Source organism: Geotrypetes seraphini, chromosome 8 (assembly GCF_902459505.1).
Source record: "Geotrypetes seraphini chromosome 8, aGeoSer1.1, whole genome shotgun sequence".
Classification (NCBI taxonomy): Eukaryota; Metazoa; Chordata; class Amphibia; order Gymnophiona; family Dermophiidae; genus Geotrypetes; species Geotrypetes seraphini.
The window spans coordinates 62444513-62460573 of NC_047091.1; the positions used below are offsets into that span (position 1 = coordinate 62444513).

Below are 16061 nucleotides of genomic sequence, written 5' to 3' on the forward strand. Positions count from 1 at the left end.
TTGAGATGCAAATCTATCTCATGCATATTTATTGTGCTTGTACATGGTGCGCGTGTTGTTGGAGTGGCGGCCAGCTTGACTTGGTAGTTGAGAGGTCCTGCGCATGCTTCTGTAGCACCCACAGGCAGGTACCCACCCCTGGACCACCATAGCAAACTTTGGTTGTAGAATTCGGTTGTAGAACTCTTCTGAGTTTGCATTATGGCCTATGGGGAACTTTGCTTTGATATACGAGTGCTTTGGCTTACGAGCTTGCTTCTGGAACGAATTATGCTCATTAACCAAGGTACCACTGGGACAGGCAGGGAAAAATGCTTGAATGCCTGAATAAATTCATGTAAACCGTTCTGAACTCTCCTGGGAGAATGGTATAGAAAATTGAATAAATAAATGGTGTGAAGTTTCAGCCTCTGATTACCAGAGCTGATATTGTGACATCATAATGCCTCATTCCACCAATGCCTAAGAGCCAACCTCATTAGTGATGTCACAATGGCTTCTTTGCCCTATACTTGGCTCACTTCTGCTACATTTTGATTTCTAGAGAGGCGCAGTGGTTAAAGCTACAGCCTCAGCACCCTAAGGTTGTGGGTTCAAACCCACGCTGCTCCTTGTGACCCTGAGCAGGTCACTTAATCCCCTGTTGCCCCAGGTACATTAGATAGATTGTGAGCCCACCAGGACAGAGAGTGAAAAATGCTTGAGTATCTGAATATAAACCACATAGGCTGTAAGTGGTATACAAATACTAAAAATAAATAAAAGAATAATTAAAGAACAATGCTCAGAATGCATTTCTTTTTTTGGTGACCACATTCGGGCAGGGTGCCATTAACGGAATGTAGTCCTAAAGGCCCTGATTCGGTCAATAACGCCTAAAGTTATGTGCCGTTGAAGGTCTTTTAGCACTAAGTTTATAGAAGAGTGCTTAGAGTGAATTCCTGCACCCAGATTTGGGTGCAAGGACTCACGCCTACTGTTAGGTGTGCAAATCCGAGTATACAACATCACGCCTAATTTCTGGGAATGCCCCTCCCAAGACCTCTTCCGTGGCCGTTTCCCCTTTTGAGTTATATAATTTTATGTATTAGAAATGCTATTTCTGGGGGGTCACGTGATGCAGCCTGCCTGAGAGGTCGCGTGCGAGTGGAGCTCCCTCCGAATCCCCCAAAAATCGGCCTTTAAATCTGGCTACTTACTGCTGCCGACGACTCGGAGCGGCGTGGAGAAGCAGAGAAGAGCCATGTGGAGGAGGTAGCGGATCCGACGCTCACCGGGGGGGGTCTGGTATGCCTGTAAAACTGGCGCGAGCAGTGAAGGATCGGCCCGCTCTGACCCCAGCCAAGATGGCGGACGAGACCGTGACTTTTACGGTCCCCGCAGGGGAGTGGGTGCAAGAGATCACCCGCTCCGTTTCAGCAGCGCTGGCGGACCGATTAAATAAACTTCAATCGGGCATGGAAGAAATGCATGAGAAATTCGATTCTCATGCCCGCAGAATCACTGATGTGGAACAGAGGGTAGCCGCGCAAGAAGACACGTGCAGCGGCCTCGATGCTAGAGTTTTCGTGCTACAAAAGGAAACAGAGCACTTGAAAGAGCAGCTTGATGAGCAGGAGAACCGGAGCCGCCAGAATAACCTTAGGCTGGTGGGGCTCCCGGAGACTGTTAAGGATGCGGAGCTTTATCATATTTTCTCTACATGGCTCCCAGACCAGTTGCAGCTGAAAGAATCTGGCTTGCTTTTTGCCTGTGAAAGAGCACATCGCATTGGATCCCCGCAACAAATGGAGAATAGGAGACCTCGCACCGCGATTGCCCGCTACAACAGCTGGCGGGAGAAGGAAGCCATTCTGCGGGCGTACCGAAAGAAAGGACCCCTGGACTACCAGGGAGCAAAGCTGCTCCTCTTTAATGATTACTCTGTTCGAGTGGCAGCGCAACGCAAGCTCATGTCTCCTTTCTGCACCATACTCCATTCCAAAAGCATTCAGTTTGCCCTTACCTTTCCAGCAAAGCTGCGTGTCTGGAAGGATGGTAAATCCTTCACCCTGCAGGATGTGAATGAAGCTCGCCGATTTGTGGATAATCTCTAAGTCCGCTTGCTTCTTGGGGTCCAGATCACATTTGCTGACCGGCTGGTCCTTCTTTGGCCTCACTTTGGGATACTGGCCACTGGATTCTGCGCCTGGCTTGCTGGATTCCTTCCTGGGGGACAGCGGCGCCTACTCGCTGCGGTCTTCCTACTATGTATAGCCTGCACTAGCCCAGGCTTTGTGGACTGGCACTGGACCTTCGGCTATCCTGGACCTGACCGGCAGTCTTTTCTGCCTGACTTGGATTGTTGATTATCACTTTTCTCTGACTCAGTTGGTCTTCTTGCTGTTCTTTAGATGTTATCTTAGTGGGGTTCTGGCCCATGACTCCGATAGTGTTTTAATCGGTTTTCTTGGTCTCGCTCATTGTTTCTGTCTGGTAGAGTTGTTGGGATTTTAGGCCTTTTACTGCTTTCTGTTGGGATCTTATCCAGGGGGGTTTGGGGGGACTCCCTTGCGAGCGGGGTGGGTAGTGTGCATTTTGGGTTGGGGGGAGGGGGCTACCGCTATGGAACTTTGTGGGGTGGGGTTGCAGGGGAATGTCTGGGATTGTATGACTGTGTATGAATGGGGGGTGTGGGTGTTGGCGGGGGAGAGTTTGTGGGGAGTGCTTGACTACAGAGGGGGGAGCTGCAGGTATGGTGTGCCTGGTCTTAGATGGGGGAGTGGCAATTATCTCTTTTCTACCCAGGGACTTAGCTGGGAGGTCCTGAAGGGGTGGATGTCATCTACCACTGTTTATTTCCAAATGTGTTGGCCTTTTGACAATGGCTGATTTGAAGGTGGTCACCCTTAATGTCGATGGCCTTCGGTCACCTATAAAGAGATCGAGAGTACTGGCTTCCTTGCGTAGAGTGAGTGCTGACATAGCCTTTCTCCAGGAGACTCATATGTCTCAGTTGGAACATTCCAAATTACGTAGAAGCTGGGTGGGGGAGGTGTACTCCTCTTCCTTTGGGGGTCGGCGGCAGGGAGTCGCGATCCTTCTTCACAAACACTTACCCTTTCAGTTTCACAAGCTGGTTCACGATCGTGAGGGGAGATTTGTTCTGGTCCTGGGGGAGCTTTGGGGAAAGAGGCTGATGCTCTGCAATATCTATGCTCCGAATGTGTACACCCACAGCTTCTTCTCTACACTCCTCTCTAAATTGTCAGAATATACCGAGTATAACCTTATCTTGGGTGGAGACTTTAATATCATTGCTGATCCCAGTTTCGATTGTAAACCTCCCAGAGTGACGCCTCGTGATCACGCTGCAAGGGGGATTAACTTCCTGCTGGGCCACTTGGACATTGTGGATATTTGGCGCACCTTACATCCCGATGATCGGGACTTTACTTTCTTTTCTCATGCTCATACCACGTATGCTGGATTACCTTCTTCTAGATCGCCGGTTGTTTACTGCGGCTTTACGAGCGGATATCTTGGAGTGCACTGTCTCGGATCATGCTCCCGTGGTGGTGACCCTTTCTTTTTCCTCTACGGTTAGGGGTACGCCCTGGAAACTGACTCCTCAATTATATATGGATAAGGCGTTTTGGGAATACCTTAGAGCGCGCTGGGTAGATTATCAACTGACTAATCAGACAAATGATGTGAGTCCCAGTACGTACTGGTATGCCTCTAAAGCGGTGATGAGAGGGCATATCATAGCATACACGGCCCATAAGAGGAAGGAACGGGACGGGAAGATACTGCAACTTACGAGTGAACTGCGTACCCTTAGGCAGCGCCATATTCAGTCGATGTCTGACTCCGACAAACGAGAACTTAGGTCGCTGAGGGAACAGATAGAGGGGCTGCTTAATGATCGTATGCGGACTTCTTTGTACTATCACTGATACCAAATGTATCGCTGGGGGAGCAAGGCTGGGAAACTTATAGCTAATTTGGTGCGCCCACCTAAAAAGAAGCAAGTTATTACATCCATTAAGGATGCCCGGGATACCGAGTACACCACAGCTCAGCAAATAGAGGAACAATTTGTTTCTTTTTACTCGAAGCTGTACGAAGCACGTCCCTTGGATCGAGAGGCTTTGCTCTCTTTTTTCTCTGATCTTCGTCTTCCGGGTCTTGAGCCCTCGCAGCTACAGGCCTTGAATGCTCCGCTTATGAAAGAGGAACTATTGCGGAGTATCCGCTCCCTTACCTTGGCGAAAGCACCAGGCCCTGACGTTTAGGTCCAGAATATTATAGGATTCTCCAGGATTTGGTGGCTCCGCCCTTGTGCGCCCTGTATAATGAAGTGTCCGCGGGTGATGGCGTGTTTCCTGATACCTTGCTCATGTGGTCTTATTGCCGAAACCGGGCAAGAACCATGCATTGGTGAGTTCGTATCGGCCCATCTCTCTATTAGATCAGGATATTAAGCTGCTGGCAGCCACCCTAGCGCGTAGGCTGAACGCAGTTTTGCCCGACCTTATTCACCACGACCAGGTGGGTTTTGTTCCAGGCCGTTATGCTTCCATGAATTTGATGAAAGTGTTGGGAGCCATTCGGACTCATGCGGGGAGGGGGGGACAATCAGCTATTGCGGGATTGGACATGGAAAAGGCGTTTGACAGCATCTCCTGGGAATATCTCTTTTGGACTTTGGAACAGTACGGATTTCGGGACTCCTTTCTGGCCTGGGTGAAGGCTCTGTATGTTGAGCCGCAGGCTCGCCTATTAATTAATGGGTGTTTGACAGCTCGTTTTGGCCTTCAGCAGGGCACTCGGCAGGGCTGCCCACTGTCCCCTTTATTGTTCTTGCTGGCCATGGAGCCCTTAGCCATCAAAATTAGAGGGTGTGACCATATCCGGGGGGTGAGAGTGGGGGGCCACGAATGTAAAATCAGCTTGTTCGCGGACGATATCCTTTTGTATTTGGATCAGGCTCCCATTCATCTGGATAGGGCTCTTGCAGTGGTGAGGGCTTTTGGGTTGCTTTCTGGACTTCAGGTTAACTGCTCTAAGTCGGAACTTTTATTGCTGTCTGGGGGCCCACCGGAGCCGTGGCACGCGCTCTTGGCTATTCAGCCCAAGGCAGCGCCTATGCGGTACCTGGGTATTTTCTTAAGCACACAGTCTTCCGTTCTCTATGCGGAGAATGTTCTGCGGCCTTTGGAGGAGATAGGCAAGCTCTGTCAGCGTTGGAAGGACTTGCCGTTGGGCCTGATGGGCAGGATAGCACTAGTCAAAATGGTCATGCTTCCGAAACTGTTATATCCATTGCAGACCATGCCAATTTGGTTGCGTCGTAGAGAAGAACTCAAATTCAAGTCGATTATCTCCAAGTTTATTTGGCACTCCAAGGCTTCGCGAATTAGTATGGCGAAACTGATGTTGGATAAGTCTGATGGAGGGCTGAATGTCCCTGACATTCGTTTCTACAATGTGGCCGCGCTCATGCGTTGGATACATGAAGGGCACTCGGGTTGTGAACGATACTCTCCGCCGGGATGGGTGGAGGGTTGGACTCACCCTTTTCTGTTTATGAATTTGCTCCATTCACAATCCGACCCCTCTCACCGGTATAGAGTTCAGCTGCAATCTATGTGGCCATTCTGGCAGGCCTGGCGTTGGTGGAAGCGCCGACAGGGGCTTAGCCCCACGGTGTCTCCCTACCTTCGTTTTCTGGGTAACTCCAACTTTCAGCCGGGCTGGGGGACTTCCGTGTTTCAGGGCTGGGCGTCTCGGGGTTGCACGAGCATGGCGCAGTTGCTTGAGTTAGACCCTCAGACTTTCCCATCCTTTTCCCAGGTTCAGCGGACCTGGGACCTCCCCAATCATTTTTTGTTTTCCTATTTTCAGGTCCGCCATTACTGGGAGACGGAACGTACCCATAATCCGGGAGCATGGGCGTCTGGGAGGCTCGACACCCAATTTCACACCACCCCGGCTTCTTTGAATAAGCTTTCACACTGGTATAAACTATTGAAGCTCTCGAGTCCCACGGATGGGATTTCCAGAGTGAGAGAGGCCTGGCAGGGTGATTTGGGTGTATCTATTGATGAGCATCAGTTTCAGGAGTGTTTTACCACCCTTTATACTTTCACTAAATCTGTGGAGTACCAGGACACTCAATTTAAACTCCTGCACCGCTATTACTTAACTCGACAGCGGGGAGCCAGCTTGGGACTCTGGGACGATGCCACTTGTGTTAAATGCAAATGTCAGCCGGGCACGTACCTCCACTCTTTTTTGGACTGCTCTAAAATTATCCTCTGGAGGGAGGTGCTGCCCATGCTGGAGGCTATCCTTCAACGGTCGGTGGAGTGGGACTATGGGGTCTTACTACTGGGGTTGCAGAAGCCGCTTCTGGCACAGGGTTTGTCAGCCCCCCAGCGGCGCTTCATCTATAATGTCTTCCTAGTGGTTAAGAAAACAATTCTTTCTAGCTGGATTTCTGAGGCCCCCCCTGTCATTGCGCTGTGGCATGCCAAATTGCGGGAAATGGCCACCTTTGAACGCCAATGGTATGTGGGCTCTTCCAACTATGATAAAAGATATTATGTGGCTCTGTGGGAGAGTTTGCTGTGCTCGGTCTCTGCTCCGGAGCCAGTGCTCCCATGATCGACAGTCCTGGGTTTCTAGTCTCGGGGCGCGGTTCCCCTTTTGAGGGTTTTCGGGAGAACTATGCTCAATAGGGTGACCTTCTGCTTTCACTGCTACTTTTACTTCCATTCTATAGGCCTTTTTCCTTTTCTTTTTACTTGACAGCTCTTCTCTCTAGGAGTGGGGGGGAGGGGGGTTGTTTGCTTGCTTGGGGGGGGTGAGTGTGTATGGGGGTGTGATTGTTGCTGCTCTGAGTGTGCTTGGTGTGCATGGATTTTTGAGTTGGGCTTGGGGAATGTCTCCTTTGTTGGTGTTTGTGGGCGCAAGTAAAAATAGGTGGAGTTTGCACAGACTTCGGGTGGGGATTTTTCCTGTGCTTCTTGTTACTGGATTGCTTCAGAACTCCTGATGTTTATGGTTTGTTTTGCCTATGCCTGTTCTTTCTATATGTCATCTGATATCTGCTTTTATGCGCTGGCGTTGTTGCCAACTGACTGTATGTGTTGCTTCATTGTTAATAAACATATGTTTAAAAAAAAAAAAAAAAAGAAATGCTATTTCTTTTTCTTTTCTATTTAAATGGAGTTCTTTTCATAATTATGATTGAATTGTGTTGTAAACCGCTTTAATCCTTTTTTGGCGGTATATAAAGATTTTAATAAACATAGATGCGGATGTTCCAGAATAGCAACTAGGCCAGGTGCACGCACAAATCCATATTAATGCCACGACTCCAGTTATTGATTATTGACACCTTGCTACCTTGTTAATTTGCACACATGTGCCCCGCATGCCAAAATTTGTGCAACCGATTTCGAGTGAGCTAGATAGAATGTGGAGACAAGCGAATTGTGTGTGTCATTTGTAGTACAGTACTCCCCTGATATTCGAGAGGGTTCCGTTCCAGGAATATTGAAAAACGCAAATACGGTTTTTCGCCTGGGGAGGCAGGAGAGGGCAGCTGGAGCGCCGGCGAGTGAAGGAAATCACTCGCGGTATGCTCCGACCGCCTCTTCCTGTACTATAGTCATGCTACACCAATCAGGAGCTGCTTTGACACCTGATTGGTGCAGCCCGACTTTAGTACAGGAAGAGGTGGTCGGAGAATACCGCGAAATGAGTGAAACCGCGAATTCGCGGGGGAACACTGTATAGCCCTGAGCGCTCGTCCAGCACTTAAATGTGCAAGCGCGCACTTACCTGTGCAAGTGTTAGAAGGACCGGCGTAACCTACGGACCAGGTGAGGCTGTGGCCCAGGGTGCTGGCACTGAAGGCCAAACGCCTGGGGCTGTGATGTCACCTGCCCATAAGTTAACCTACCAACACTTCTCCCCCTCCTCCTCCCTCTTCTGACGCTAATGCTTGATGCTGATGCTAGCTATCCCTCCTCACAGCAGCGGGCCTACGAAGCCACATCCTGCCCGGGACCAGGCAGTAGCATCAGAGAAAGGAGGAGGGAACTGGCTGAGGTAGGGCTGGGCTGGGATGCCGTAATCTCTTGAGCTGGCCCTGAGTGTTGTTATTTATTAATTTAAGCATGCAGTTGGCCTTACATATAGGCGCCAAGTTTATAGAACGAGGGGTATTATGCCAGGGCTCACAGATGGGCTAATGCAATCCTGGGTTTGACGGCCCTCCGAATTATTCAGACGTTTCTAGTTCTGTTTTAAAAGTATCTGAATTTATGTGTTTTAAATGTTTTTCTTTATAGCAAACTGGATGAAGATTATTTGTATATGGCTTATGCCGATATCATGGCTAAGGTAGGAGAGCCCTTATACTGAATTTTACGTAACATCCTTTTTTTATCAAGCCACGAGCTACTAGAATGCCCTTCCACTTAGGGATATGTCCAAGGTTTGTTTCTTGAGGTTTAGAAAACTACTTAAAGCCTAATTGGTTAAGTAATTCTTGTTACTAATATATTAATTTTTTCCTGTGTGTGTCATTTCACTTTTAATTGTAGTCCGCAATGAGCTGTTTCTCAGCTTGCAGCCGAATATAAGCATTTATTCTTCTGTATCGTATGCTGATGGCTCAGAGGATAGATGTGGGGATACAATGCTGGTCACCTATAGGAATGGGGCCCAGAGGATGGGAATAGGAATACAAAGCCCACCTCCTCTAGGGCTGGGTAGCTCAAGAAATGAGCATGGAGACAGTGGAGTGGTAAGGAGGGTGCGGTCCGCCCCAGGCGCGGTTTTCCTAAGAGCACGGTGGCACCCCTCCTCCTCGCCTTCCCTCGTACCCTTTTATGTGCGCTCTGGTGTCACTTCCGAGATCCGCGCCTAGGAAGTGATGTCAAAGGGCGAGCCGACACCGAAGTGGACAGCATGCTTCTCACGCTGGAGAAGTTTAAAAGGTATGGGAAAAGGGAAGGGGGGTGCGTGTGCAGCAGGGTGGGGGAGGGGCACCACCGCCACGGGCGCCACACTGCTGCATCTGTCACCTCACGGACCAGCTGGTTCTGGCTATGGGCATAAGCAGTGGATTGGTAAGGGGGAGAGTAGTCCACCTTGGGCGCTGTCATGGTGAGGGTGCAAGCACCCATCCTCCTCTCCGTACCCCCCCCACCGCTGCGCATGCGTGCCGCTTCCCTTCTCTGTACCTCTATAATGTTCCTGGCGCAAGCAGCAACCCTCCCCCCTCCCCAACCGCTGTTGCGCTAGCGTTGGCTCTTCCTCTGACGTCACTTCCTGGACCCGCGCCTAGGACGTGACATCAGAGGAAGAGCCAATGCTGACACAACAGCAGCTTGTGCGAGGAACGTTACAGAGGGAAGGGGGAAAAGGAAGCGGCGCGCGCTGCAGGAGGGGGCGCGGAAGGAGCACGTGGAGGTGGGAGAGGGGCACCGCCGCTCCGGGTGCCTCTCATCCTCACTACACCACTGGGCATAGGGATATGAAGCTGGCTGATTCTGTGAATGCATGTGGGGATACCAAGCCTGTCGCTCTAGGTGTAGCTGATTCAGGGGGGTTGGGTGCGAGGGTGCAGAGCCTGTCATTCAAGGTTCGGATGGTTCAGGGGGATAGGTGGGGGGGATTTAGAGCCTGTTACTTCAAAGACTAGAAGACATCTTTGCATCTTGGGTAATGGCCTCTCATGCTCTTATTAGAGTTGCCATATTGAAGAAGGTGAAGAGGAGGCTGAGGTGGAAGACGAGGAATCGGAGCTCACATTTGAGGTATTTGTTCAGTTGTAGCTTGTATAATTTCCTTTATGAAGGCTGTTAAAGGAAAGAATTGCTTTATTTCCAACGTTTGACATATGGCCCATATTTGCAGGAGAAGGAGATGGAGAAACAGAAGCTTTTGTACCAACAGGCCCGACTGCACAACCGTGGAGCAGCTGAGATGATTCTACAGATGATCAGTGCATGCAAAGGTGAGACTCTGTTTAATGAGAAATAGAGAGCTATAGAAACCATTGGCGGCTCACCCTCGCCACCACCCCTCAGGCAGAGTGGATCTCCCCAGACCCCTCCTATAGGAAGTGAACCTCCTGTGCCTCCTTTCTCCCCTACAACCACAAGTTCTGCTCTCCCACTATCTGAAGGCTTACCCCAGGCTTACCTTTAGAAATAGAAAAGGGCTTAGACACAGAATCATGGGCTACAACTTTCAAACTGAAACTCAATAGAGAAAAACTTAAATTGTTTGCAGAAACCCTTTTAGACCTGTTACTTGTAAGTTTGAATCTGGTTTTTAAAATATTAGGGGTGTTAATAAACAATTTCCTCAAGTTTGAACAGCAAGACCAGGTGGTAGTTATGAAAATTTTTAGAGCATTATCAGTGGTGGTGGAAGGGGGGATGCAGACTGCTCAGGTGCCATCTTCGTAGGGGGTGCTGGCATGGGCTGGAGCAATCCTAATAGAAGCCCTAGTGGTCTGATGTAGTGGCCTCTTTGGGCAGAGCAGGATTAACCAATAGGCCAAGAAGGCACGTGCCTAGGGCCCGAAATGGTCAGGGGGGCCCGATGAAGGAGGGCATCAACATTGTTTTTTCCAAACAGCAATGGGCCCCTCCAGCATCGATTGGCAACGCGCCCTCCCCCCCCCCCCCCCCATCGACGGAAAGTAAGACAAGCAAGCAACGTGGGTAAGAAAGGCAACAGGAACAGTAATTGTGCAAGCGGTGCTGCTTGCCCAAAGCTTCCCTCTGACGCAGCTTCCTGTTTCCGCCTGGGCGCATGGTGGGGTGGGTGGGGCAGGGGGCCCAGTGTACTTGTGTGCCTAGGGGCCCTCGATGAATTAATCCTGCCCTGTCTTTGAGGCAGAAGTGATCCCGAGTCACTCCTGCTCATGCTGGCTCCAATCTCAAAATGGCTTCCCAAGACAAAGTGTTCAAGATTCCCATCCCATCATAATTATTTTTCCTGAAATTCCATTACTGAATTTCCTCCATCTACTAATATGAGGCTGCTGTTAGGCCTTTCCAGCACTGGGACAGTGTATGCTGGGGCTAGAAGGACCCCCATCTCTTCAGCATCTCATCAGTTGCATTCTGACACTGACTTGGTTGCTGGCTCTTGGCAGGTGAGACAGGCGCCATGGTGTCCTCCACCCTGAAACTTGGCATCTCTATTCTCAACGGTGGCAATTCAGAAGTCCAGCAGGTAAGGTCTCTCAACTTCTCAGGTTTTAGCCTGGCTCGTCCTTAGCTGAATAAAGTCTATAAAGTCAGATAACAGATGGGACAAGTTAGGCATTAAAAACAGACTTGGGTCTTAGGTTGGCTTTCAGTTTTCTTTCTAATTGGATGAAAAACAAAGGACCTGATTCTATAAGTGGTGCCTATCAGCCTTACATTACAAGCTGAGAGTATTTTCTGTTGGCCTAACCAATGACCAGGAGCCCTGAGGTTTATCTGCAATGACATTCGTAGGGTTAGATCTGGTTTAATATAATATCCTATATGCAACCACTGTTGGCTATCATTGTCATTAATTTCACTTCCCGCTGAACCTCTCAGAGGGTACTAAACCCAGGGGCCACATCCTCACAGTGCCTATTGTAGATTGGCAATGCCTAGCTGAGTTCCGCAAAGAACTCCAAATTAATTAATGAGCTTAATTGGCATGTTAATTGACCACGCCATTAAAACCTCATTATAAATTATTTTAAAAAGATTAATTAAGAGTTACATGCAGAACTTGGAGCGGCACCTACCGACACCTAGCTGAAAAGTAGGCGTGATTCTGTAAATGGGTCCTAGCGGTTGATTGACAACCGCGCTGAGTAGTGCCACTAGGCATCATTTATAGAATCGGATCCAAAGGGCCTAAGAGGCAAAAGAGAAATTCCTGCCCAGTTAAATCATGGTTAGCTGGTGCCACTGAATATCAGCTTTGACCATACTGGCAGAATTCGGGCATTGCCACAGTGGTCCTGGAAGTTATACAGGCCTTGGTAATATTCAGTGCTGATTCCTGCATAGCTAACCAGACAAGCAGGACCACTTAAAGAGCAGTCCTAACGTTGTCTGGATCGCTATATGCACTGAATATCGACCATAACCTGAGACCATGACGTGGATATTTACTGGTGCCTGGATATGACCCAGCACTGAGTATCCAGGTCTAGTGTATCTAGTGCATCGGCATATGAAAAAGTCTTCACCACCATCAGCTGAAAGTTGGCCTGAAAGAGCTGACCTGAAGTCAACCTAGGAGATGTAAGTCACCTTTTACTTTTCTCTTGTGTGTGCCTTGTGGGGAGTACTTGATGAATGAAATGTTTGAGATATATTCTTGTGTAATAGAGATGCCCAAAGAAATAAGTTCTGAGCCCTAGATGATCTCTGGACTCCCATGATTATGTTTTGTTGCAGAAAATGTTGGATTACCTGAGGGAGAAAAAGGAAGCGGGATTCTTCCAGAGTGTCCAGCTATTGATGCAGACGTGTAGGTGAGCACTGGCTGGGAATTGCAGGTGGGAGAGTTGGGGGTTAGAAACCATAGTAAAGGGAGGGCAATGAACTCGGGAGCAATGCATGCTGGGGAAGCTCCAAGCAGGACTTCTGCAAACAATCAAAATCTCTGCGCCAGAGTTGTCGAAGAGCTAATTTTTAGAAAATAAGTCCTTGGTATTAGCCTATGAGAAAATTCATTGTTGAAAATGATGGTGGGATGGCTTCCAAAAGAGAAAAAGCAAAGAAGGTGGAATCACAGATGGCGGGATAAAATTCTGAGAGGCATTGCTCTGAATAGAAGAACAAAGAATTATCTGAATGTGTAACAGTGGCCCTTGAAGATAAATTTATCAATCCTTCATTCCATCTGTAGATGAAATAAGATTTTGAAATTTATGAAAGTTCTCTCTGATACAAAAGGCCATCTCTAAAATGTAAAGCAGCTCTAGAAATACAAAATAGAGAATGACACGGTGAAAAAATTGGTCCCCGTCCCCGTCTCACCATCCTCTGCACCGCCCCGTCACCGCCACTGCCACCCCATTCACCGCCCCGTCACCGCCACTGCAACCCCATTCACCGCCCCGTCACCGTCACCGCTGCATACATAAAAGCCTCAAACGGGTACGATTTTATATACTTTTCCCCATTTCTAATATCTCCCCTATGTATCTGCCATTGCCCCCCCCCTGTGTCCATATACCATCCCCATGGCATGTCCCCTTTTTGTCTCTGTCCCTATGCCCCATGCACATAATTTCCCCTCTTTCTGTTACCTTCCTGTGTCCAGATTTCCCCTATCTTCCTCTTCCATACCAGTGTGTCTCTTCTTTTCAACCCCATCTAGCTTTTTTCCCTCTTTCTTCCCCCCCCCCCCCCTGCTTCTAGCATCTGGCTCACCTGCCTGTCCTTCCCTTTCTTTCCTGCTGTGGGTTTTTCTTTCCGTTTTCATCCCCTTGGCCCAGAATCCTTTTCCCTTTCACTCCCTCCTTACAGTCTGAGCCGGGAACACGGGTGATCGCACGGTCCTCGCAGCCCCCACCCGCCTGCCCAATCGATCCTAGTGTTTAGCCAGCTCTCTCCCTTCTCCTCACCTTAATTTGCAGGCTTTCTTTTTCAGCGACCTGCACGCTTTCCCAAAGAGCCGCACACGCGCGGCTGCTCAGTGTTCAATCTTCTGCTCTGCTGCAACTTCCTGTTTCCGGTTGCGTCAGAGCAGAAGATCGACACTGAGCAGCAGCGGCTCTTTGATAGCGTGCGGGTCGCCGAAAAAGAAAATCTACAAACTAAGGTGAGGAGAAGGGAGAGAGCTGGCTAAACACTAGAATCGATTGGGCAGGCGGGTGTGAGCTGCGGGGACAAGACCCATTCACCGCCCCGCGGGCGGTGAATGGCCTTGTCCCCGTCGCCGCAGCGACTGCTAGTTTTCTTCCCCGTTTTCGGCGGTGACCCGCGGCTAAAATGCGGTGGCCGCGGGTAAACCACCACCGTGTCATTCTCTAATACAAAATGCCAAATTAGCCCCCTCCTTTAGAAAGCCACACTAGCCTTTTTACCGCTGGCTGCTGCGGTAACAGCTCGGACACTCATAGGAATTCTATGCGCGTCGGAGCTGTTAACGTGGCGGCCGGCGCTAAAAACGCTAGCGTGGCTTTGTAAAGGAGGGGGTAGAAGAGAAACTTGTTACAATCATTTGCATCTCATTACTATGGACCCAGTGGTAACTTAAATATTGCCTATTAGTGCAGCCAAGCTGCTTTCATGCCGTTTAAAGGGCAAGAAATGCAATTTAGACTCCTAATGCAGCTTGATCATTTTCCCCCAGGTGTTATCAAATGTAGCAATCAATTCAATAACTAATGTAAGAGTAGCATTTGGAAGCAAGACAATGACATACACATCTGAATTAGAGTCGGTCCAGCAGGGATAAAGATGTGGCAGCAAGGAGGAGAGGAATGTTAGGGAAAGGATACAAAGGGCCAGATGCACCAAACACGGTTGCTAAGACCATGCAAGTTGCTGTTGACCGACTTTTGGGCAGATTGTGGAACAGCGGTCGATGTTCCAACAAGATTCCATGCAAATGATTTGCATGGAGGTTCGCCGTAATCCCCATGGGACCAGTCGCTGGGAGGGGCCTTAGGTGTCTGAGCCAATCTGGGCCTTAGGCCCCTCCCTGTGCAACCTAGGATGCACCGGGAAGGGGAAAGCCTGCCATTTTGGAGTGTTGGACCTGAGGAGCAGGAGGGACTGGACATCCCTCCTTCTGTCTCTTAATTTCCAGGGACGGAGTGATTCGTGGGCGGGGGGGAGGGGCATCCAGTGGCAGGAGGGAATGGGCATCCCTCCTGATTTTTGGGGGGGGTTAGGAAGGGGGAGGGGAGGGGTCAGTTCGGGGGGCCTTGAGGGTGGAGGGGGTTAAGTGCAAGGGGGGTTTGTGGCACAGGAGAAAGTCGGAATCCCTCCTGCCAATTTTGGCTGGTGCTAGGGGATGAGGTAGGGGGTTTCTGTGGTGACAGAAGGGAGTAGGCATACCTTCTGCTGATTTTTGCTGGCGTGGGGGTTCATGGTGGCATCCCTCCTGTCTCCATTCTGGTTTGCGGGGGTCATGGGGGGAGGCAGGGCTTTTATTTTAATGGGCTAGATATTGTGTGTGTGTTACCAAATAATTGTCTGTGCTAAAGACTGTTCAAATCCGCATATCTCAGTGCTCAAATGAAATCAATATGATATCTAGAGCAGAAGTTGCTAACTGGGACCATCATAACCACAGTATACAGTACTCCCCCGATATTCGTAGGGGTTCCGCAGATATGGTTTTCAGCAGGAGAGAGCAGCTGGAGCACCTGCGAATGAAGGAAATCACTCGCGGTATGCTCCGACCGCCTCTTCCTGCACTAAAGTTGGGCCTCACCAATCAGGAGCTGCATATCAAAGCAGCTCCTGATTGGTGAGGCCTGACTTTAGTGCAGAAAGAGGCGGTCGGAGCATATCGCGAGTGATGTCCTTTACTCGCAGGCGCTCCAGCTGCTCTCTCCTGCCCGGTCATTCGCGGTTGCAGCCTCTCGCAGTTTTGATCATTTGCGGTCGGAAAATACCATGAATGACCGGGACCGCGAATCGCCGACTGGCTCCCATAAAGTGCATCATGTATAACTTTTAAAACCCAGGAGATTTTTATTGCTATACTGCATATAGTTTACGATTGCTTTTAAACATATGAAAGATCCAAAACTAGATCAATGGGGGGCATTGTTTAAATTTCATAACATCTCTCTTGTCACCATCTCGGTTTTTTCATTACGACTTTCCTACCCTGGTTTCTCTACAGCGTCCTGGACCTGAATGCCTTTGAACGTCAGAACAAAGCAGAAGGACTGGGGATGGTGACTGAGGAGGGGACAAGTGAGTTGCAAAACATAAACCCTTCTCATTCTGGGATGGGGAAGGAATTTGGACTTAGCTTCCATCTTTTTCAATTGTAGCTCAAGATGAATTGCATTCAGATACAGTGGG

The 16061-nt window shown here is 49.3% G+C and overlaps 1 protein-coding gene across 12 annotated transcripts in view; it reads left to right on the forward strand.

The window, feature by feature from the left end:
* RYR1 (ryanodine receptor 1) overlaps window positions 1-16061 on the forward strand; it is a 314039-nt gene that overhangs the window by 221419 nt on the left and 76559 nt on the right. For all 12 annotated transcript variants that reach the window (XM_033954047.1, XM_033954059.1, XM_033954057.1 and 9 more), the window contains 6 exons: window positions 8346-8397; window positions 9750-9818; window positions 9919-10018; window positions 11171-11250; window positions 12465-12541; window positions 15877-15950. In XM_033954047.1, the coding sequence (XP_033809938.1) occupies window positions 8346-8397; window positions 9750-9818; window positions 9919-10018; window positions 11171-11250; window positions 12465-12541; window positions 15877-15950 (452 nt within the window). The remainder of the gene's footprint in view (window positions 1-8345; window positions 8398-9749; window positions 9819-9918; window positions 10019-11170; window positions 11251-12464; window positions 12542-15876; window positions 15951-16061) is intronic.